Genomic DNA, 23,903 nt, shown 5'->3' with positions numbered 1-23,903 from the left:
TTTACTATTCTTTCGACTCATCGGTAGGTTTGTCCCTGTAACCTCAACAGGGATTCCTTGAAATACAGCCAGCTCTCCTGGACTCCTTTCCCCTTCATGTTAGTCCCCCAGGGGATCCTACCCATCCGTTCCCTGAGGGAGTCGAAGTCTGCTTTCCTGAAGTCCAGGGTCCGTATCCTGCTGCTTACCTTTCTTCCCTGTGTCAGGATCCTGAACTCAACCAACTCGTGGTCACTGCCTCCCAGATTCCCGTCCACTTTTGCTTCCCCCACTAATTCTTCCCTGTTTGTGAGCAGCAGGTCAAGAAAAGCTCCCCCCCTTGTTGGCTCGTCTAGCACTTGCACCAGGAAATTGTCCCCTACGCTTTCCAAAAACTTCCTGGATTGTCTATGCACCGCTGTATTGATCTCCCAGCAGATATCAGGAAAATTAAAGTCACCCATGAGAACCAGGGCGTGCGATCTAGTAGCTTCTGCGAGTTGCCGGAAGAAAGCCCCATCCACCTCATCCCCCTGGTCCGGTGGTCTATAGCAGACTCCCACCACTACATCACTCTTGTTGCTCACACTTCTAAACTTAATCCAGAGACACTCAGGTTTTTCTGCAGTTTCGTACCGGAGCTCTGAGCAGTCATACTGCTCCCTTACATACAGTGCTACTCCCCCACCTTTTCTGCCCTGCCTGTCCTTCCTGAACAGTTTATAACCATCCATGACAGTACTCCAGTCATGGGAGTTATCCCACCAAGTTTCTGTTATTCCAATCACGTCATAATTCCTTGACATCACCAGAACCTCCAGTTCTCCCTGCTTGTTTCCAAGGCTTTGTGCATTCGTATATAAGCACTTGAGATAACCTGCTGATCGCCCCTCATTCTCAGTATGAGGCAGGAGCCCTCCCCTCACAGACGTTCCTGCCTGTGCTTCCTCCCGGGATACCGGGAGGAAGTTCTCTCCCTACTCGGACAGCAATGCACAAGCATCATCCACAAGTCCAAAGGTTATTTTGTTGAAATTTATCATCTGCTGTCAAAGATGTATTTCTCAACTGCTTCCCTAGACAGCCCTACTCATTTCTGCAGGGTTTCCTCCCCAACACCACAACCCAATTCTGGGTGCAGTGCCAGCATCAGAACAACTCAGTCCCTTCCCTGCTCCTTAATGCGTGCTTTGCCCTCTGACAAACTAGCCCGCTCCTCACCAGCTTTCCTAGATTGCCCTGCTCCAGAGGCCTCCCTTGCCAATATCTTGCCCCCTTATCCACTGCAGGCTTTGTCCTCTGTGACAGTTCCACTCCCTTCTACAAGCCTCCCTTCTATGCCACTCCCTATTGTAGGCTTCCCTCTGGACTGGAGCTCCAGACAGTTCTTGAATAGCAAAGTCAGTGAATGCCTTTTCCATCCAGAAACTCTCAAATTCTGATTGGTTTTACAGCAAAGGAAGTATTGATTCAATGTCAGGTATAAGAGTAGTTTTGCAATATTAAAAGTGGAATAGAATCATAGGACTGGAAGGGACCTCAAGAGGTCATCTAGTCCAGTCCCTTTCACTCATGGCAGGATTAAGTATTACCTAGACCATCCCTGACAGGTGTTTGTCTAACCTGCTCTTAAAAATCTCCAATGACAGAGGTCCCACAAACTCCCTAGGCAATTTATTCCAGTGCTTAACTATCCTGACAGGAAGTTTTTCCTAATGTCCAACCTAAACCGCCCTCGCTGCAATTTAAGCCCATTGCTTCTTGTCCTATCCTCAGAGGTTAACAAGAACAATTTACTTCCCTCCTCCTTCTAACAACTTTTTATGTATTTGAAAACTGTTATATCCCCTCTCAGTCTTCTCTTCTCCAGATTAAACAAAACCAGTTTTTTTTCAATCTTCCCTAATAGGTCATGATTTCTAGACCTTTAATCGTTTTTGTTGCTCTTCTCTGGACTTTCTCCCTCTTATCCATATCTTTCCTGAAATGTGGTGCCCTGAACTGGACACAACACTCCATGAAGGAGCTTAGCACTGCAACGCTGAGCATCACAGCGCCTTTTAGGTACCTAGAAAAATCAAAGGAACAACACTGCAATCCACAAAAGCCAGCACATTAAGTGGGTGCCAATCCCCTTGCTCCAATCACTCTTTCATTATTTATCCACAGCGGAACAGCTTCAACAGGACAGACTGAGGGAGCGCCACATCATAATATCCCATAGCTCCATGGTTAGAGCACCCTCCTGAGAGCTGGGAGACCCCTGTTCTAATCCCTTCTACAACTCTGGCAGAGAGGGAGAAATTGAATGCGGATCTCCCACATCCCAGGTGAGTGCTCTAAACACAGGGATAAAAGTTGTAAGGTGGGCACCACAACCTCCTCTGGACAGATTCGGAATGGAACCCAATCTGTTCGGTGTGCTCAGAGGTTGCCTACCACATCAGACCTTACATGCAACTTAGGCGGCCAATGCCTATCTTCCCCCAGTTCATAGATTGCTCTGGGGCTTTGGGGAGAGATAGGTGTCCGGAAGCCTAGAGGGAGGCATCAGTGCACATGTCCCAGGGTCTACAACTTAGGCATCTATGGAACTTTTACAGCAGAACGTTAGGTGCTGAGTGAGTTTAGGCATCCAGAGTATTAGGCGGCAGCCAAGAAGGAGTTTCATGGATTGCAGTGAGGTTGTGCAATGGGATTACATGTTTAACTCTCTGGAATTTAACCACCTAAATTGCTTTGTGAATTACACCCTAAGTACCTGTTTTTTTTTTTTTTAAATATAGGTCTCTTTCCTATAAAATCATTATTGCTGGTCAAAAAATAGTAGCTTATCAGACTTCACGTTAGAATAAGTATGTAGCCAACAAAATGCCAGTTGCTATAATACAAAATGAAAAATGTTGTAAATCACTGTAAAGATTTATACATCAATCTCTATAGTTATCAGATCTTTCTTACTTGAGTTGGGTGTCTTTAGGGCAAAATTCTAATCTATCAAAATCTACAAAAGAAAAAAAAAACACAATTAATTCCTTGTTTTTTTTAAGAATTCAACGAAGAGGATAATCTTGAGCAATCCCAACAATACTTACCCAGGCCACATTCCCCAATTGCTCTGATCTTCCCCTTATTTTTTATAACGAGATTTTGCAATTCAGCTAAATATTGGTCAGGGTCACTCTGCTCAAATTCGCCACAGCGGGTGGGATGGCAGCCAACCGTACTGTAAAACATGTCTAGTGCATAACAGTATTAGAATTTTATTTCCAGGAATACAGTAAGTTTATATCAAATTAACAGCAACTCATACTGAATTTATTTTTTCCTTGGGGCAAACCCTGAGCAGACGCGGGGCTGGTTTAAGCAAACCAGGTGACCTTCAGCTCTAAGGCTCATGATTTAACATGTTACTTTCTTCCTCCCACCTGTTCCAATCTCCTGTGCAATTCTTGTTGGGGTGGGAGAGATTCAGTCCAGCTAGGTAAGGGGATAACTTGTCCAGAAGTTTTGATACTTTGATACTGGAAGCCTAAAGGGAGGCATCAGTGCACATGTCCCAGAGTCTACAACTTAGGCATCTATGGAACTTTTATAGCAGAAAATTATGCGCCGAGTGAGTTTAGGTATTCAGAATTTGTGGGTATGTTTGTGAAGGAAGTTAATACCACAACTCAACAAAACAATTAAGCACATGAATAATCCCAGCCTTATTCAACAGAGCATTTAAGCATATACTGAATTTTAAGCACAGGCTTAACTGCTTTGCTGAATAGGTATGGGATCATTCACATGCTTAAATGATCTGCTAAATAGGGATCTAGGTGAACAGTGGATGGAGGTTGCTTTCAAACAGAAAGAGAAGGGGGAACCTGCAAACACTGCAATAAAGAGAAAAATATCCCCATTCCACATGGTAATCATGTTAGTACAATCAGCACAAAACAGCAAAACTCCACACCGTGTGGCACTGCAAGCCTGAGCAGTAAATACTATACGAACATTACAGTTGGCTCCAGAAGGGCAGGGGCCAGAGAAGTATTATTACATCCTTCTCACACCAGTGTTGCAAGTCTCTTCCATCCCCTTCTGTCATTGGCTGTTGCTTCCATCTGCTCTATGGTGTTCAGACCAATTGTTCTGCCCTCCCTAGTAAGGGTTCTTGTTAAGATTTTTCTTGGGCACCCTTGTTTCCTCACACCAGTTGGTTTCCACTTGACAGGTTCGTGTGAAAGTCTGGGTGTTAGCATCCAGAGTACATGCCCCAAATACATCAAGCACTTCCTTCTGATTCTGGTAGAGACAAGCTGCTGGTTCGTGATTTCTTGGATCTCTTCACTGGTGATGAAACCTTTCCATCCAAGGCCCAGGATCTTTCAAAGGCACTTATTTTCAAAGGCACCTGGTTTTCTGTTTAATCATTTGGTAGATCTCCAGCTCTCAGAGCTGTATATTAGCACTGAGATTATGTTTGAGTTGACAATTCTAAGTTTTGTTTTTGCACTCTATATCTCTGATTTCCATAGGTTGTTGAGTTTAGTGAATGCTGTGGGTGCCTTTCCTATCCTTGATGTCATTTCTTTCCTGAGGTCTCCATTGGCTAGTCTGGTGCTACCCAGGTAAATGAACTATTCTACTTTCTTGATGTTTTTACCTTCCAATAGGATGCCACAGCTTAACATCCAGGTTTCAAGGATGTTTGTGTTGGCGTAACTGATTTTGAGCCCTACTTGGCTTCCTGTTTTTGCCAAGGTGTCGGTCTTTGTTTGTAGCTTTTGGGGGTGTCGTTCAATAGCACGATATCACCAGTAAAGCCTAGGTCTTCTAGGCATTTGGTAACTACCCATGCTATGCCAGTGTTTGTGTTGGTAACATGGTGGTTTATCATCAGATACACAATGCAGCCCTGTTTCATACCACTGTGCACACTGAACCACTCTGTCTGGTAGTTCACTCTTACAGTACACTTTGCATTGCTGTATATAGCATTGATGATATTGATAACTTTAGCTGGAATTCCATAAGACTGAAGAATATTCTGCAATGTATGCCTTTGCAGGCTGTCAAATGCCTTTTGAAAATCCCTGAAATAGATAATAAGGGGAGCTGGCTATTCTGTACGTTCTTCTATGATAGAGAAGTACTCCTCCTCCAAAAACACCCTTGATTTGTTTTATCTAGAAATACAGAAACAGAAGATAGGAAGGACTGATATCGACCAATACCCCATGCCCTCTGTAATAACAAGAAATAAATTATGTAGAATATATCCATCTGACCTGGATATATTTTTTCTTTTTTTGAATCTGAATAATGTGGATTCTGCCAATAGCTCCAGGAATAAGTAATTTTAAATGTTAATTACCATGGGGAAGGGTGGAAATCTACAGCTACAGGGATTAAATATATATCATGTCTTTTAAAGTAAGGATACCATTTGTCTGTGCCAGCTGCAATGCATCTTTACTATCTTGTAGATTTCCGCCTGTAATCATAAACTGAAACGAAGAAAAATATTGTTAGTAAATGTGTGTTCAACTTTGAACAAACAGCAAACAACCAGGAAATGCTTTAAAAGGCACTCAGATACCAGAGTGATAGAAATCAGAGAAGAACCTAGACAGAGGAAAGCCTAGTAGCTATTTGTATTATGAATATAGTAGTATTCTGTTAAACCACGCAAGTGTCTCAAGATTCATTAAGACTTTCAGCAGACATACTAGCGAATGTACTATATGCCAAATCATGGCTTTTGATCAGTAGTACATAAATTAGCCTCCCACCATAATGTCGGTCACAGTCCATTCAATTATTGCAATACCACTATTAATAACAGTATTGACCTTTTTGATTTTCATCTTCAAGGCACTTTTCTGGGTACTGTGAGGATTAATTCATTTGTAAAGTATAATCCCCATTTTACAGTTGGGGAAATCAAAGTAGAAGGATGATGTGATTTTTAAAGAGCCATCCAGGGAATCAGTATTCGAGCCCCAGGATTAAAAATTCAGGAGTTTTGGGCCCTCAGCGTCATGCTCCAACCATAGCATCAGAGCTTGTTACATTAACATTGTAGTTTTAAGTGTCCTCTTAACCTTTCATATGTTGGATGTACATCCAGCGTTTTATTGCCTCTGCAATAAAACCATGTCTCATTCTCCCAAGGGAGAACAAAGGCAATTTAAATGTACGATTGTTCAGCTCTATTAGTTTTTCTTCAAACCAGGTAATGCTTTTGCTATAGAACATTTTCTATTGTTTGTTTTTGGAAACACAGGACTGGATTTTAAGTTACTCATGCAAAATGAACAGTTGATAGCTGTGACAGCATGTGCAAATAGGTTAATATATGTGCAAATGCCAAGATTTGGCCATTTGACTACATAATTACTTCATCGGGATACGCAATCACATCATCAATTGCACATACAAGTTAAGGTGTGCAATTACTAGTTCTGAGGGAATTGTGCACCAAAAATTTAAAAATCTGCACACAATATTTTAAAATTCTGCGTATTTTATTTGTCAAAACAACACAATATAATCACACATTTTTCAATTATTTTGGTAATTTATTTCAAAATACAGGTCAGCAAGTAAGTCTGTAACAATACAGACTACAAAAAAGATTCAGGAAATGTTTTTTGACAAATAGATTGCATAGTAGGCATATTAGTACATCTATATGGCTCCAGAGCGAGCAAGGAGGACAGAGTCTCGCACACCCGCACGCCCAGCCCTGTCCTCCTGACCCAGGTGTGGGGCAAGCAGGCTCAGCCTGGCAGGATCCAAATATGGAGGGGCTTAGTGTGGGGGGATCCAGGTCACAGTGTTCTGTGTGGGGCAATCTGGGTGCAGTGGCTTGGTGGCGGGTCTGGGTAGAAGGGGGATCTGGATGCACAGGGGCTTGTTGGGGGATTCTGGGTGCAGGGATGGAGGTTTAGATACAGAGGGGTTGGCCAGACCAGGGTCAGTGTCTCATACAGTGAACACTTCCCCTGCAGCCAGGGAGCGATGAGGGCAGGAAGCGGGTGGGGGTGGGGGAGGGGTGAGGTGGAGCTTCCTGCAGCCAGGGTAGGTTCCAGGGGTGGGTCTGATCCGACACTGGCCTCGGGAGTGGCCACTGGACGGGAAGAGGAAGTCCCATTCCCCAGCTCAGCCAGGATTAGCAGCTAGAGTCTGGTGCCCGGTAGGAGCTATCAGCTGGGGCATCCCCAGCCCTGTCCCTCCCCAGCTACTTCAATAGCAAGTGAGAGGGACAGAGAGAGCCCAGCCCTGTCCCACAAGGTGGCGATTTACATCCCCCCCGCGCTACTCCTGACACCCAAACCAGATGCGCCCCTCCAACCCTGACTGCTCCCCAGAAGGGATGCATGAATCAGTTTTTCTGTGGGGTAAAATCTGTGGGGGACATTAATTCTGCACTTGCATAGAATTCCTCCAGGAGCATATAATAAAACATGTATTGTATGTGCCTAACATTTTTCAGAATCAGGGCTAACAATGCTCATGATAGCGAAACAATTTCTCACGTACTCTGGATGTAACTGGGGTTTATTATCTACTTGCTATATGTCAATAATTCCCATGAATGTTACTGGTCACTGTGCTCTATTGAGGAGAAACAGAAACATCTTACTGTGAAAGATGCAAGCTTCTCTAGGACTAATCAGGAGAGCCACAAAACAGCAACACAGTGATTGTGACATAATGATGTGCTCTTGGGCAAATTACTTAATCTATGCTTATCAGTTTCTCTGTGTGCAAAATAGGAATATTACTAATTAATTACATCACAGGAATGTGAGGATTGAATAATGTTTGTACAGCACTTACATAAGTGCTAAGTATTACTGATTCTCCATTAGTTACTTTGAACTTTTCCCTTGCTCTCCAAATTTTAACTCCTTTCAGATTATGTTTTTATTTATTAAACCTCCTGTGGAAGAGGTGGGGGTTCTTTCTTTTTAAAACAAACTAAGATCTATGCTTTATTAACATAGTAAAATACCGTTTTATGAATTTGCTCAAATCAGCAGTTTTGTGATATTATTTTTTGTTTGGAAAACCAAAATATCTTTGATTTTACAGAGGTCCACTAAAAAGGAGTTGGACTGAATACTTGTTTCTTGAATATTCACTGGCCACTGTAGTTGGGAAGGAGCTTTTGGCCAAGAATTTTTGTCATAGAGTTACAAGTTTGCACATAATGATGTAAATCTAAATAAAGGTAAGAACTCTACTAACTGTACGTCTACCGTTAGTACATCAACTAACAGAGAGTCAGCTAAGGGCCTAATCCTGCAAACATCTATGGATGTACTTAACTTTACACAGGTGAAAAGCACATAAAGATGATTGAATTAAAGCCGGCTTCTAATTCTCCCTGGTGGTGCTCAACCCCCGCTCAGCCCCAGACCCTGCTCCCAAGCCTCCATCACTTCCCGCCCCACCCCTGCCCCTCCTCTTCCCACCCTTTCCTCCAAGCGTGTCTTGTCCCCACTCCTCCCCCTCCCTCCCAGTGCCTCCTGCACGCCGCTGAACAGCTGTTCTGAGGCGTGCAGGAGGCACTGGGAGGCGGGGGAGGAGTTGATCAGTGGGGCCTGTGGCCCTGGACATGACTCGCGGACCCCAGTTTAAGAACTACTGAACTCAAAATGTTTACAGAATCAAGGCCACATGAATATCTGGTGTAGGCTGACAGAGGTAATCACAAAGTGAGAGAGTTACATAGATAATGGAAGTCAATACTGGCCTCCTTTAACACAAAAAACACCCAGAAAACTTCCCCCTCCCTTACGTTAGAACTTGCCATGGCCAGTTTTACATACAGAAGTTTTTTGCAAAAAGGATGCCCTTTCATGTATTTTTGTGACCAGCTAATCATTGTGCACAGGAAGATGTAATATTGGGTACAAAGAATTCGGATTTTGCAGAGAACTCTGCAATACTAAAGAAAGTTTCTGGTATTTTTATAGTTGCTAATTTCAGCAGAAAATTGTTTTTGTTACAACTTCAATATTCCTAAAAACCCTGGCTGTTAAAATCCATTTTTAAAAATGTACAACATCATAACAAAACCATATATGCATGATCTATAAGAGAAGTTACCTTTTTAACACCGGTTTTGACTGCTCTCTCTATTACATCCAAAAAGTCATCTGCAAAAGTAAGAGTTTGGTAAATTAAGGTCCAGTTCTTAACACATAATTTAACTTGCACATTCCTTTGCTATAAAGTCATTTATGTACAGTTAGTAATATGCTTAACATGATGTGAATAATCTTTGGACACATACAATTAGTTAATCTTTAGGAAGGCAAATAGGAGGAGGATGCAAATGACTAAGAACCGGATCTAAAACCCATTTAAGTTAATGGGATGTTTTCCATAGACTTCAATGGGATTTGAATCAGGCCCTAGTTACATAAATGCCTCTTGTCTTGAGCTCTATGTCTGAAAACTGTGTTTGCTGAAAGTAGTAGGTATAGTGGGTCACTGTGCCCCAGCACACCAACAGCCTGATAGCTCACTCCGCCTGCATGGACCCCCATCTGCTGAGTTGTCTCTATGGGTAGAGACTGTGTCACTTAACGAGTCTGTAAGTAGCTGTAGGCCAACTAACCCCACCGATTTTCTGTTCCTGCCTCAAGAGCTGGGCTGTCTGCATGGTCAGTCAATACTTGTTCTCCAATACTGAAATTAAATCCAAATGAAAGACTGCAGTTAAATGAAATACTGCTTATTTAAGGAACAGAAAAGAATGAAAATGAATTACAAGTTCTTTGGGAAGCGGGGAAATTGTCTGATTTCCTTTTAGCTTCTCTAAATAACTCTTCTTTCGAGTTGGTTGGAAAAAGGGTCAGTATATTTCATGAAAATTTTCAAAAGAAACTAAAGGTTATTTAAAAAAAACCAAAAGAAGTTTTGTTTCGGGGGGGGGGGGCACTTTTTTTTTTAAACTTTCCCCCACTGTTTTCCAATAGAAAGGGAGACGAGAGAATAAAAAAAGTGAAATTTTCGCCACCAAACAAAAAAAGGAAAAAATTTAGTCAAAAAGCCATTTATAAAAAAAAAAAAAGATATGGCTCTACTCTGTATCTTTTATTACAAAGTTATAAAATAACTTTGTATATTTCTTACAGCCATACTGCTCAGCTACTTTATCCTTCCACCTCATAAAACAGCAATAGACTGAGGGAAACGATCTTCAGTAATCTAAACAAAATAATACTTGTATTTTGAATATGCTCCTATCATTTGCCCATGTACCATAAAAACAAATTACAAGCTTTACTAAATAGACCAATGAAAGATTAAAAACTCTGCCATAAATGCAACTCCTGCTGACATGACAAAGTTGATTCCTGTGAATCTGTAGCATACAGAAATGCACTCTAAAAACCTCTGTGCATTTCATATGCACTGCTGTTTAACTTTGATGTATTATGCTTAATATGGTATGAATAGTCTTTGGACCTAAATAATTGGCTAGCTAGAACAAAGTGAATCCAGCTGTCTTGTTTTCAGCAGAACAGTTGGATTGGATTAGCGTTTAAGTTCCCACAAACTAAAAAAAAAAGTAGATAGTAGGAAAACATTGGAATTAAAATATACAGCATATAATATGCTGCACTGTGCCTTCCTTTTAGAAGCACAAAGGAAAACGTCTCTGCTACAAAGGAAGTGACCATCTGAAAGATTTATTGTGTGTGAATATAAGGAAAAAACATCAAAATTGTACCATATAATACAATTTACTTTATCTGGTTTCTTTAATTATGCCTGGGGGAATTCTGTGCCACTGTGCATGCACAGAATTAATGTTCCCCACAGATTTATTTGCTTCACCGCAGAAAAATGACTTTCTGACAGGGAAGCAACAGGAAGCTGCAAGAGCAGTCACACACCACTCCCTAGCTGCGCAGGTACATTGTTTCAAGCACATAGTGGAGAGGTAAATCACTGCAGGGCTGGGGAAACCCCAGCCAGTAGCTCCTACCCTGAGCCGGGATCAGCTGTTAGCCCAGGCTAGGCTGGGCTGGAGGCAGGCGAGGACAGGACTTGCTCTTCCTCTGTAAGGAGTGGCTGGGGCTGTGTCAGACCCACCCCCAAAAACCTCCCCCAGCTGCAGGAAACTCGGCATCCTCCCCTGCTTTCATCACTCCTCAGCTGCCGGGGAGGGGTCACTGTATAGGGAGCTGCTCCCCCATCTACCCAATACCCATGCATCTGGACTCCCATACCCAGACACCCCCACCAAGCCTCACCCCAGACATTCAGAATCCCCCTAGCCTTCCGTACCCAAACCCCACCACACTGAACCTCAACCCCTGCATCTGGAGCCCCCCTGCACCCAGATCTCCTGCCTCAGGACCCCCATCCCTCCACCCAGACCACCCCCCCCCCCAAGCTCCTTGCACCTAAACCCCCACGGCACCAAGCCCCACTCCCCCAGCATCCAGACTCCCCTGCTGAGCCCCCCATACCCATATCCCTCTGCTGAGCCCCAACCACCTTCACCTGGAAGCCCCTGCACCTGGAACTCCTCCCAACAAGCCTCTGTGCATCCAGATTCCTCCCACACCTAGAACACCCCCCCCCACTGAGCTGCCTGCAACCAGACTGTTCCACACAGAATCCTCTCACCCTACACCTGGATCCCTCCACACTAAGCCCCTCCACACTTGGATCCTGCCTAGTTGAGCCTGCCTGCTCCACACCTGGCACAGAGGGGCAGGCCCAGGCCTTGTGCTGTGTCAGGGTTGGATGCAACCTCATCACTGAATCCATGCCCTGATGATTAGGGGTGGGGAGCCTGTAGGGTGATTTCCCACCTTCGTACACAGCCAGTGGCCTGTGCACCCCACTGCCATGCTGGAGCCTCTGCATTTATTTATTGACAAATAAAAGTTGCAGAATTTTAAAATCTTGTGCACATAATTTTTAGGAGCAGAATTTGTAACCTTTTGGCACAGAATGCCCTCAGGAGTATTTAATACAAGGATTAAGTTAGGCACATGACTGAAAATAACTTGCATTTTCCTATGCCACCAGAAGCAGGTGTTCCTCACACTCTCTTAAAATTCCTCTGAGGACTAATCAGAGAGGAGCATCAGACCAATAAAAAGGAAGAAAAACCCAGAACAAAGAAAAATAGAAGAAAATTTGCTCCATGTTAGGATTGAAATTATAATTATCTGGAATTCATGTCAGTACATTGTATGAAACCTCACACCTAAAATTTTTGAATCCCCCCTTTTTTTTTGAAAGAAGAGAGTGGAAAAGAAAAGGAATGTGTAAGAGAGAATTCTCCAACAAATATGAAATTAATGCCCTGTAGTACAATGTATCACAAAATAATTCACATGGAAGCTAAAGAGAAAAAGAAGCTTGAAGATTTATAGAAAGAAATCTTGACTGTTATCACTAATAAATATTTACTGAGAGACAGTGTATACAACTCTGTACATAGACAACAGAAGTCATGGACCTTGTCACATAAAACTTACAATATAAACCAGACAGACACTACAGTCTAAACACATAGGACAGGACCCTCAGCTGGGGCACATCAGAGTAGCTCCACTGATTACAATGGAGTTACACCAAAGTATACCAGCTGGAATACAAAGGCTGGAAGTCTAAACTCAGATCTGTCTGCATAACCTTGTAAAACTACCACGGAAAGACTTTACCAAAATGTTCAGCTACTTAGATTTGAATCTGTATGGAAGTTATATTACAAAATATACATGTTCTAATTGGAAGGTATAAACATGTATTTTTAAAGCACCAACCTCACCTTGAACACTATAGAAACAAGTAACAACTAGGTGAAAGCCTATTGCTGTTGTATGGGTGTAAGTAAGTGTAAAAAAGTGGACAATGTCTGAGAACTTGAATATTGGACATTAACATACCACAAATTCCAGTGATGATTGAACCTAGTGATATACTAAACAAGAAGAAAAGGAGTACTAGTGGCACCTTAGAGACTAATCAATTTATTATTATTGGTTAGTCTTTAAGGTGCCGCTAGTACTCCTTTTCTTTTTGCGAATACAGACTAACAGGGCTGCTACTCTGAAAACTAAACAAGAAGAGCTCTCAACCATGCTTGTAGCGGTTTCCATCATTTCACACTAAGCTTAGAATCATAGGGTTAGAAGGCACTGCAAGGGTCTAGTAGTCTAACCCCATGCCAATAACCCTGTTACTTCCCTCTGAAGCACCTGGCATTGGCCACTGTCAGAAGACAGGATACTGGGTGAGATGGACCATTGGTCTGATCCAGTATGGCTGTTCTTATGCCAAGATGCAGGATTTATTGTGTCTAAGCCATCTATGACAGATGGCAATCCAGCTTCCTTTTGAAAGCCTCCAGTGAGGAGTTTCCACAACCTCCCGAGACAGGCTGTTCCATTGTCTTACTGTTTTTACAGTTAGGAAATTTTTCCTGAGATTTAATCTAAGCTTCAGAATGACACTTCTGGAATCTCATACTATAGATAATAATGCTTAGATACTGTAAGCAACTGATGAGAAAAAAAGATGAATATTTCATATTTACTGTTCAGGTAAGAAACAGGATTTCCTTGAATCTGTCAAAAGTTACGTTTACCTTGATGTTTCCGTGTACCTCTGTAAATGCCTCTGAACATAGGATCTGTCAAGTTAATACCGATATCTGCAGTGAGAAAAACAATGCAGGCTGAATTAGCTGTTATAGTCTTTCTATTTCCCCATGTAGCTCAACAGAGTTGGTACTGAAAGTAAGACATGGAGAAACAGATATATCTTTGTGTACATGATAGTTCCGAGGGGCACCAGATACCACAGAGATAGAGGGATAGTTTAAAGCTTAAGCATGGGTTTTCTTCAACCATCCTGAAGTTTAACTGATCCTTCTTAGGCTTGAAAGAATGACAAATTGTGGCCTGTTTGGGAATAAGCATCAGGCTCGTGCTACCTTATAAATATTTTTAAAACCCGACTCCACCCACAGCAAAGCAAACACCTAAATAATAAGCCTCCTAGGGAACGGTGTGTATTGGCACATCTCCAGCAGCGCTCCCTCGTGCCAGCACAGGGAAAGAGGCAGCATCTCCCGCACCTGCTGGGTAAGGGGCAGGCCAGGCAGCTTCTCCAAGCCTGCCAGCCTCCCCTCCCGAGTCCTTGCCCCCGGGACAACCCGCAGGGCAGAAAGACGAGGCGGCGGAGGAAACATCGCTTATGGGACCAGCTTCTGCCCGTGAACGAGACAAGCTCTTGAGCGCACGCAGAAGGCCAGCCCCGGGCGGCGGCGACCCGCACACTGGAACCCTCTGCCCGGGGTCCGCACTCCCCACGGCCCCGGACCTCGCGCCGCCGCCACGCCCGCCCCCCTCACCGATGAATTTAAAGCGGCTCATGGCGGCCGCAGCTCCGCCTCCTCCCTGTCCCGGGCCGGCGGAAGCAAGCAAGCAAGCGCGCGCCCGGCCTGAGCGTCGCGGGCTCCTCCCCCTTCCCGTCGGCCCACGCGCCCCCTTGGCGAAGGTGAGGGCCGAAGCTCAAGATGGCGGCGTACCTAACGCACCAGCAGAAGGTGCTGCGGCTCTATAAGCGGGCGATGCGCCAGCTCGAGTCCTGGTGCATCCTCCGGTGAGTGCGGGGCGCGGGTGGGTCTTGAGGCCCCTACGAGCCGCCCTCGGCCCTGCTGGGGGGAGACTCCCGCAGCGCCGCGCACGGTCCCCGCGCCGAAGCGGCCTCTTAGCGCCGGGGTGGGGCGCCCCCTGAGCCGTCTCCGTGGGGGGCTGGGCGCCAGGCAGGGCTTGAGCTGGTGCCTCAGGCTGCTGCCTTTCCCATCCCCCCCCGCCCGCCCCCGGGGCGCTCATCCCTCCGCAGCGCGAGCTCCTGGCCGCGCAGGCCCCTGGGCCTGAGCGCTGGCACCTCGGGCCCCTTTCCCCTCCTTGGGGGCCGGTGTGGGGCGGGCCGGCCGGAGGTGAGCTCGGGGGCTGGGGTCGCTGAGCGGGGAGGTCGCTGTCTGCGCCCACAGGTGACGTTTCTGACGCCAGTAACGGTCAGTAATAAACGGGTGGAAGGCGGGTGGGTGTGAGGTGGGTTCGGGCTGGGGCTGGGCGGGAAAGGAAAGGGTATTGAAACGAGACGGGACACTACAGGCTTCAGCCCATCTCCACTCGCTGGAAGATCTTTGGCATTGGCGATGTGCTAAAGCCTCTTTTATTCAGTCTTACTTGACTTTGAACTTTTCCGTGGCTTTAAAGTTTTCAGTTTAAACAGTAGTCTGTTGTATTAATACCCAGCTCTAAACTAGCCCTTTCCACCCAGAGTCTTGGAAAAGGTTTGTGAAGGCCGTCTGTATCCTTATCCCCACTTAACAGATGGGGAAACCTGAGGCACAGACTTGACAGGACTTACCCCACGTCACCCAGCAGATTAGTGACAGAGCCAGGAGTAGAACCCAGGTCTCCTGAATTCCACTCCAGTGCTGTGTCCACTACATCATGGAATATTAGGTGTGGTGGATTCTCCATGACTTGTGGCCTTCAAATCAGGACTCCCTATTCTTTTCAAAGATATGCTGTTGCTCAAAAAAATTACAGACTTGATGCAGAAATTACTGGGTGAGGCTATATGGCAGCAGTGGGCAATCCGGGTAATCCACTGGTGGGCTATGAGGCTGTGTTTACATTGACTGTTCTCAGGCACGGCCTCCCGCAGCTCCCAGTGGACACGGTTCGCTGTTCCTGGCCAATAGAAGCTGCAGGAAGCGGCGCAGGCCGTAGCAACATGCTGGCCCCCGCTTCCCGCAGCTCCCATTCACTGGGAACAGTGAACTACATCCACTGGGAGCTGCGGGTGGTCATGCCTGTGGACAGTCAATGTAAACACTGTCTCATGGTGTGCCAGCGGATTACCCTGATGGGCTGCAGGTTGCCCATCACTGCTCTATGGTCTGTGTTCTGCAGAAGATCAGATTAGATTAACATAATGGTCCCTTCTGGCCTTAATCTATTTCTATTACAGTAGTGTCCAGTGGCCTCAGTCAGGATCATCAGGGCCCTACTGTGCTGGTTGACATACAAATACTTAGATGTTCTCTGCCCAAAAGGGTTTACAACTTTTTTAGGGTAGGTTGCTTATTACTAACAAACTTTTGCATTCCAATAAGCCAGAAGGCTCCTATCAAAATCATGGCTCCATTGTGCCGTCTGCTTTACAAACATGGATAAAGAGACAGCCCCTGCCCAGGAAGGCATGAGTCTAAAAAAATACAGGAGCAGACAAAGGATTAGGGATGGGGATATAACATAAAAATAACTGAAATGGCCACAGTTTTGTTACTTGCATAACAGGCAGCATGGAAGAGTGCAGAAAATTTAAGGGAGAAGCTTATCCGTGGGCAGTGTCTCAAGTGCTAGAGCAGGGCAAATTGTGAAGGCCTTAAAGATAAAGACAAGAACTATTGTTTGATACAAGAATGAAGAAGGAGCCAGTGCAGGGATTAGGTTAGTGCAATGATGTGATAAGTGGTGAGCCAGGAAAACTATCATAGCATCAGCATTTCAAATAAACTTGAGTTCAATTTGCAATCAAACCCAGGGAGGTTGCAGTAGTCAAGGTGCAAGATTATGGGAGTTCTGGTGATGTGGACAGAGAGGACATACAGGATTGTGGAGATGTTATGAAGGAATTGGCTAGACAGCACCTGGATGGGTCAAACTGCAGAAAGGGCTTAACTTGTTTATAACTAGATAAAGGGTTTGACTCATTTCAGACTAGATCATAAACAAGGAGAACCTACTGTAGACATCCAATGACTAGATGACCCAAGGAAGCTCTTCCATCCCTGATTTCCATGAAGAATGGTGATAATGATGTGAATTCTCAAAAGGTCAAGGGCAAGTCTTTTAGTTTGTGGTGAGGAAACTTCTAATATTCCCATACTAGAAAACAATGCAGAAAACAACCTTGATATTTATACCACTAGAAATATTGCACATTTGTATCTATAGGGACAATTATCGATTCTTTGCCTGTGTGCTGAGAGAACGGTTCGAACAACACAAAAATGAGAAGGATATGATCAAAGCAACAAAACTGCTGAGAGCTGCTGAGGAAGAACTTTGGGCAAACCAGCATCCTCAACCTTACATCTTCCCTGATTCTCCAGGAGGCACATCTTATGAGAGATATGAATGTTACAAGGTAGGTAGGCTCTAAAGTAGTATCAGTGGAATGTTTGGCCTATGTTGTTCTCTCCTGTCTTAATGAGTTGTCTCTTGTTCTGTTGGGAGTGGAAGATGGGAATTTCAAGCACTGTTTATAATGTCTTGCTCTTTTGCTGGTCTGTCAGGACTCTAGTTTCAGTTTGGTCTATTGAAGGACCTCTGCTATTTCAGTCCCCAATTGCCTTACTCCGCTAATATTATGAACTAGGTTTGTAGATGTTCAGAAGATGCTTTGTAGATCTCAATTATAGGTTTGCTACTTGAATACTATAGTATGATGGGCACTAAGAAAAACGGTAAAGTTAATAAAAAAAATTAAAAATAAAGTTCTTATGTGAACTCTAAGTCTGATCTCTTTTTGTTTCTTATATGCATTACAATAAGACTATAGTTCTGTATGGTACAACCGAGATTCCTCCTTTCCTACATCAGTAAAGAGGATTTGGCAGAGAGGATAGTGGCCTTCCAGATAAATCCAGCAGGATGTTCCATGCATAAAGGGTAGCAAGAAAGAAACAAATGGAAATCAAGGCTGATGATGGCCGTGGGAATCGAACAGCAACCTGATAAACAAGCAAATACATAAGAAAGGGAAGAGCTGTGAAACATCTTGAAAACAAGAAAGAAGCTTGAATTTGCTGTGATGGAAGGATTCAAAGGGGGTTGGGCTTCCATGATCAATGCAAAAGACCAGCTGTGCTTTGAACAGACTTGGGAGGGACATGGGTTGTGGGAGGCTAGAGAGGAGGTTACAATAATCAAGGTTGAGGGATGAACGAGTCTTAACAGTATGCACAGAAGACAGTCAATTTGGGAAATGATATGGCGGGAGAAGCAACAGGATTTGTACTGTTGGATCATATTAAAGAAGTTCTGTATTAAAATCACAAATGAGTTTGATTCCCCATAGTTTAAATTCCAGGGTATTACTAATTAAGAGGTCTCTTGGTTTTTGGTACTGTTTCTCTCCCTCTGTATGTGAAACTTGCAAGCTGCTAATTGTGTTAGTACATTCTAAGACAGAGTCTGTTCTCAAAGCAATTCACAGAGAGAGACTCAAAGCAATACTCTAACAACAGACACAGCACCCAGAGACTCCCCGCCCTTTTGTTGTATTAACAATTGTGATTAAAATAGAGATAGAGGATGTATGTGGACGGATGCTTGGTGTGGATAACAACTGAATGATCAGGGAGGTGCCAGCCTAAGAATCCAGTGTCCATCGGCTGAAGAAGGCGTCAAGTGGAAATAACCAGAGGACCCCCGGAGGGCAGACTGGAATCCACCCAACAGCCTCAAGAATGGGAGAACCAAAGAACAAGATAACTTCTTGGAGCCGTCAGGAATGTGCTATCTGCTGATTGATTCAGCAACAGCATGATGAAGCAATTCCCATAGACTGGCATAGGAAGAAATTCCTATAAAAATAGACTCTTAAAAAGTGAGAACTTTGGGGTCTGATTCTGCAAACCAACTTCCAGGAGCATCAGATGAGCATCTGACAAGGCCCTGCTCCCTCCTCATGTCCAGGCCACCTGGCCAGTGGCTTGGCATGAGCAACTCTAAGGCTGGTAACTATGATGACAACCTTGCAGAACCTGTGTGTGTGTGAATGTGTGAATAAATATGAGATTGAATGGAATGTTATAGCTATAACTAACTGGTAACTATGATGACAACCTTGCAGAACCTGTGTGTGTGTGTGTGTGTGTGTGTGAATGTGTGAATAAATATGAGATTGAATGGAATGTTATAGCTGTAACTAACTGCTTACTATGATTCTTTCTGTATTCACAATAAATGTGGTATTTTGCCTTTTTCCCTTTAATAAGATCCTGCTGGTTTTTAATTTATTGGTACAACAGTACAGGGCCTGGATGTGAGGGAGAAGGAATCAATGATGCCCAGGTCATGGGCCTAAGTGATAGGGAGGATGATAGTGGTGTCAGCAGTGACAGAATCAAAACAATGGGAATTGTTTATCATGAAAGAAAAATGGACAAGGTACATCTCAACATAATTGTTTTTAAAATGTCTCTCTTCTCTTTGGCTAAATCCCAAGTAGAACCATAATTGCTGGGGATGAGACTAGATGGACAGCACTGGCTGTCCGAAAAGGAATCAGCTACTTCAGAAAGCAGTTGCCCTAGGAGTCCAGGAAAGGGGAGACTTGCCTATGTCTTCCTCACCTCTCAAGAGATGACAATTTCCAGGGTGGGACTCCTGGCCTGGGAATGGACTGTTTTTTCCCTCCTAAAAAATGCCACAGCTGGGTGGGAGTGGGAGTTTGCTGCAGAGTTTATACCCCTCTGATTAAGTGCAGGTTTTTTTTTTAAAGGGTCAGTAACAGGCTCACTAAAGCTCACTCCATCTTTTTCATTGTTCTTCCCTTGGTATATTATCACTTTGCTGCAGGGGTCTGTCCCCAGATTGTGGGTTGAGGGATTTGGCCAGAGCTGAAAATCCCATGTAAATTTATGCTCCAGTGTTGTAAGGAAGACAGACCCCAGAATAGGAATATTAACATGAGAACTTTTTAACAGTGTTCGCATGTGTCAAGATTCCTTCCCCACTCTGAACTCTAGGGTACAGATGTGGGGACCTGCATGAAAAACCCCCTAAGCTTATTTTTACCAGCTTAGGTTAAAAATTCCCCAAGGTACAAACTATTTTACCTTTTGTCCCTGGACTTTATTGCTGCCACTACCAAGCGTCTAACAAATATAACCAGGAAAGAGCCCAGTTGAAAACGTCTTTCCCCCCCAAGCCCTACACCCCCTTTCCTGGGGAAGGCTTGATAAAAATCCTCACCAATTTGCATAAGTGAACACAGACCCAAACCCTTGGATCTTAAGAACAAGGAAAAGGCAATCAGGCTCTTAGAAGAAGAATTTTAATTAAAGAAAAAAAAAGAATCACCTCTGTAAAATCAGGATGGTAAATAGATTACAGGGTAATCAGATTCAAAACAGAGAATCCCTCTAGGCAAAACCTTAAGTTACAAAAAGACCCAAAAACAGGATTATACATTCCATTCAGCACAACTTATTTTACCAGCCATGTAAACAAAACAGAATCTAACACATATCTAAGTAGATTGCTTACTGACTTTTCACAGGAGTGAAAGTTTTACTGACCTGCATTCCTGCTCTGGTCCTGGCAAAAACAACCCACAGACCAAGAGAACCCTTTGTTTCCCCCCCTCCAGCTTTGAAAGTATCTTGTCTCCTCATTGGTCATTTTGGTCAGGTGCCAGTGAGGTTGTCTTAGCTTCTTAACCCTTTACAGGTGAAAGGGTTTTTCCTCTAGCCAGGAGGGATTTAAAGGTGTTTACCCTTCCCTTTATATTTATGACAGCATGTGTTGCCTGTTGCTGTGCATTGAGAATTTATAAAGAATTCAAGACACAAAGTAAAGCTAGGTCTATGTTCTAGTTTTAATTAAGGATAAATGCGTACCAAGTGTCTGAATTCTTTGTGCCTAGAGACGTAAACAAAAATGTGCACTTCCCATGTTCTGAGTTGTAAGAACCACAACTTAAATAGCTTATCCGCTTTTCCCAAAATTCTGATTTGATTTAAGATGAAGCATGCAAAGCTTCAAGCTGAACACTTTTGTTTGCATGTGCAAAAAAAACTATTGCACTTAGAATGGATTCATTAATGACTCCATCATGGTTGAACATTGTAAATGTAGCTAACTGTCTGGTCTGATGCATTTCACAGTTTTTCAAATCCCATTTTCTTAAAGTGTATTTCCTGGGAGAAGATTAAATTGTCCATTGTTGAGATTCAAGCACTTTGTATAGTAACTGATTGAAACAAATAGCAGCAAAAATGCTGTTTAAGGGGACACCATCAATTTAGAAGTGGTACTTTTGTCTGAGAGCTTATTTGGAGATAAGTAACACGTAAGAAGACAAACTGAAAGGGGTTAGAGAAACAGGTTTCTCTTATCTTTTTCGTTTTTACTTTGTGCACTTGATAGCACTAGTCCATTTCATTGTTTCCTCTGTATAGTCCCTTTTCTCCTCTTGATGATGTGCATCTTTCACCCTACAACAGAGAGAGAAAATATTTACAACAGGAACTTGGACCATATAACAATTCTCATGAGGTCTTGGACAGGTGTAGTCCTTGGAACTATGATTTTTATCTTTCTCTCCTGGGGGGGTTCTGTGCATCCTACTTGGAGCCCAGAAGATACATCCACCTTTTAATCCAGATATACCACCTCATCTCGACTAGACATCACTTCAGAGTTCAGGTTGTACTATAATCTTCTGGATATGTGATTGCTGAGCACACAAGCAGAAATAAACTGAACGTTGGACCACTGTGTTATAATTATATTTTGCCTTCATCACTTCATCTGGTTTGCATCACAGATGCTGGTAACTAAACCTCAAATTTAGGAGGACATGTTTTGTTTTTTGTTTTTTAATTACACCTCTTCTGTAACTGTTAACTCATAGTATAAGCAATTGGCATTCTTTCAAGGGGAAAGATGAAAGTAATTGGCCTAGTGGACAGAACACTGGACTGGGACTCAGGAAACCTGGGTTCTATTTCCAGCTCTGCCACCTAAGGGTGACCTTAAGCAAGCCACTTCACCTTGCTGTGGCTCCATTTCCCTTTCTGTGAAATGGAGTTTAAAAATACTGACATCCTTTGGAAAGCACTTTGAGATCTACATCTGAAGAGTACTATATAAGAGGTAGTATTATGTAATGCTTTGCTTTATGGGCCACTTGCCAATGTCCTATTAATGTGATTGCCTAAACTGTGTTGCTGTATATTCTGTAGTTTCTCATCTCTAGTGCCTGGATTTTTGACAGGCTCCTGAGTGGTGCTTGGATTTCTGGCATCCTTCTGAGAAGGCAATGTATCCTGATTACTTCTCCAAAAGAGAGCAGTGGAAGAGGCTGCAGTTAGAAAGCTGGGAAAAAGAGGTCAGTACTATTTTACTGTGGAGCGAAGCTCAGTTAGTTTGACTCTGTGCTTTCAAAGAAGCAAATTTAATGTATTCCAAACTCCAACTAGGTGACAAGAAACACTTTAAAAGTGATTACTTGATTTAGGCATGATACTTAAATTTCCCTACAGAAGTCTTAATTAGACTACTCCAATAAAGTTGTTAGCTCTGTAATACTGACAGCTTTCCATATGCAGATATCTTAATGATACAACTTCATAAGGACTCCAAAGGATCATTTCAGAGTTAAAGCTGCAATTATATCCTTGTCTCATCCTCTAGTGTACCGGGTGCAACACTTAGCCACAAAAGTTGTAAGTGTCACACTGGGACAAATAGGACAGTAACTCTATTATATAATTATTATTATTTTATTATTATTGTAATATACCTTTTGTGGGTAGAAGCTCTGAAGAAATAGGTACATGCTTTTGCAAAGCTCATTTTGTCAACATGCTTTTAAAGAATTCAAAACCATCTTGGGCCATTTTTCATTTAGTTTTCAGGAGAAAAAAAGTTTCTAATTATGTTGAAATCTTGAACTTTTTCCAAACATTAATGTTTAGGCAAATGGAGTGGATTTGTGACTATGCCATTACATAGAGGTGGTGAAGCTGACCTTAACACTAGGTGTCACATTCTTAACTTCAAAAACAATCAGCTCAAAATAACAGAAATGGGAGCTGAGGCTCTTGGCTCCATATAGAACGTTTCATGTTTTAAAAAGGTTTTATCCTGCAAGGACATTAGAGCAAGTCCATTAAAGGCAATGGAAAGACACTTATTGAGTCCAGTGGTGCTGGTTTGCGTCGCTAATATTTATTAAAGTATCTGATAGGCTTCCAAAGCAGAGGGAGGATACTTATTAACTGTAACAAATAATGGAATAAGCTTCTGTTTAAAATATTGCTTTGTCATTAATAAGTTTTAACTTAAATTGTGGGGCAGAAGATCTGTGACTGAAATTGCAAATGAGCACTAGATAGTGCAGTCAACCTAAATGAGGGAATTTTATTTGTATTGGCTCTATCCTGTTCATGAAGTCAGTTCTTCATCTGGTTATAGTTGTGACATAAAGAAGTGTTCTGGGCCTATATTTGAGAGCAAAGCAAAATACCAAACGAAACAAACCAGGATTCAAGACTTAAGTATACTGGGTGAAGTTTGTTTTCTTGTATGTTTTAGGTTAAGCAGCTAGAGGATGAAACTCCACCTGGTGGTCCTTTGAATGAAGCCTTGCCCCCAGCTCGCAAAGAAGGGCATCTGCCACCTCTGTGGTGGCATCATGTAACCAGACCCCGAGAACAGCCAATGTAAAAGAATCCGTGCATGAACAAGAGAATTACACTCAAGTGGTTTGTTCTCTACGACCAGTAGGAATTCCATGTAACATGCGCTACTGTACTTAATGCACAATAAAACAAACAAACATGAATATACTTTGGATGGGATTTGGTGATATTCTACCTTAACTCTAGCATCAAAACTACCTATCGTATAGTAGAATCTCAGAGTTACAAACACCTCAGGAATGGAGGTTGTTCGTAATTATGAACAAAATGTTCTTTCAAAAGTTTACAGCTAAACATGTATTTAATACAACTTTGAAACTTTACTATGCAGCAGAAGAATGCTACTTTCCCTTTATTTTTTTAGTTTAACCGTACTGTACTTGATTTTGTTCTATCTGTTGTTGCCTGATTGCATACTTCTGGT

General features: G+C 43.1%; 2 protein-coding genes across 3 annotated transcripts in view; one reads left to right on the top strand and one right to left on the bottom strand.

The window, feature by feature from the left end:
• TATDN1 (TatD DNase domain containing 1) overlaps nucleotides 1-14,487 on the bottom strand; it is a 29,273-nt gene extending 14,786 nt beyond the window's left edge. The window contains exons 1-6 of one of the 2 annotated variants that reach the window (XM_074943877.1): nucleotides 14,372-14,487; nucleotides 13,604-13,669; nucleotides 9,091-9,140; nucleotides 5,414-5,477; nucleotides 3,075-3,218; nucleotides 2,941-2,983 (exon numbers count right to left, since the gene is read on the bottom strand). In XM_074943877.1, the coding sequence (XP_074799978.1) occupies nucleotides 2,941-2,983; nucleotides 3,075-3,218; nucleotides 5,414-5,477; nucleotides 9,091-9,140; nucleotides 13,604-13,669; nucleotides 14,372-14,393 (389 nt within the window). In that variant the 5' untranslated portion in view covers nucleotides 14,394-14,487. Of the gene's footprint in view, nucleotides 1-2,940; nucleotides 2,984-3,074; nucleotides 3,219-5,413; nucleotides 5,478-9,090; nucleotides 9,141-13,603; nucleotides 13,670-14,095; nucleotides 14,290-14,371 lie in introns of those variants that run through there. The other variant, XM_074943878.1, reaches the window with a different exon arrangement.
• On the top strand, nucleotides 14,466-23,619 carry NDUFB9 (NADH:ubiquinone oxidoreductase subunit B9). The gene is made up of 4 exons (XM_074943879.1): nucleotides 14,466-14,622; nucleotides 16,998-17,190; nucleotides 22,051-22,164; nucleotides 23,373-23,619. The coding sequence occupies exons 1-4, from the start codon at nucleotides 14,537-14,539 to the stop codon at nucleotides 23,502-23,504; spliced, it is 525 nt and encodes a 174-aa protein (XP_074799980.1). The 5' UTR covers nucleotides 14,466-14,536; the 3' UTR covers nucleotides 23,505-23,619.
• The last annotated feature ends 284 nt before the right edge of the window (nucleotides 23,620-23,903 follow it).

The sequence above is a fragment of the Natator depressus genome, chromosome 2 (assembly GCF_965152275.1).
Source record: "Natator depressus isolate rNatDep1 chromosome 2, rNatDep2.hap1, whole genome shotgun sequence".
In the NCBI taxonomy this organism is placed as follows: Eukaryota; Metazoa; Chordata; order Testudines; family Cheloniidae; genus Natator; species Natator depressus.
The sequence above is the reverse complement of the archived record's forward strand: the minus strand, read 5'-3'. Positions and strand labels throughout refer to the sequence as shown.

What these genes read in the sequence shown, in the direction of transcription:
- NDUFB9 (XM_074943879.1), top strand. Translation starts at nt 14,537, where the DNA reads ATGGCGGCGTACCTAACGCACCAGCAGAAGGTGCTGCGGCTCTATAAG. An exon ending in AGAGATATGAATGTTACAAG is followed by an intron (nt 17,191 to 22,050) that starts GTAGGTAGGCTC and finishes GATTTTTGACAG; the next exon opens with GCTCCTGAGTGGTGCTTGGA. An exon ending in TAGAAAGCTGGGAAAAAGAG is followed by an intron (nt 22,165 to 23,372) that starts GTCAGTACTATT and finishes TGTATGTTTTAG; the next exon opens with GTTAAGCAGCTAGAGGATGA.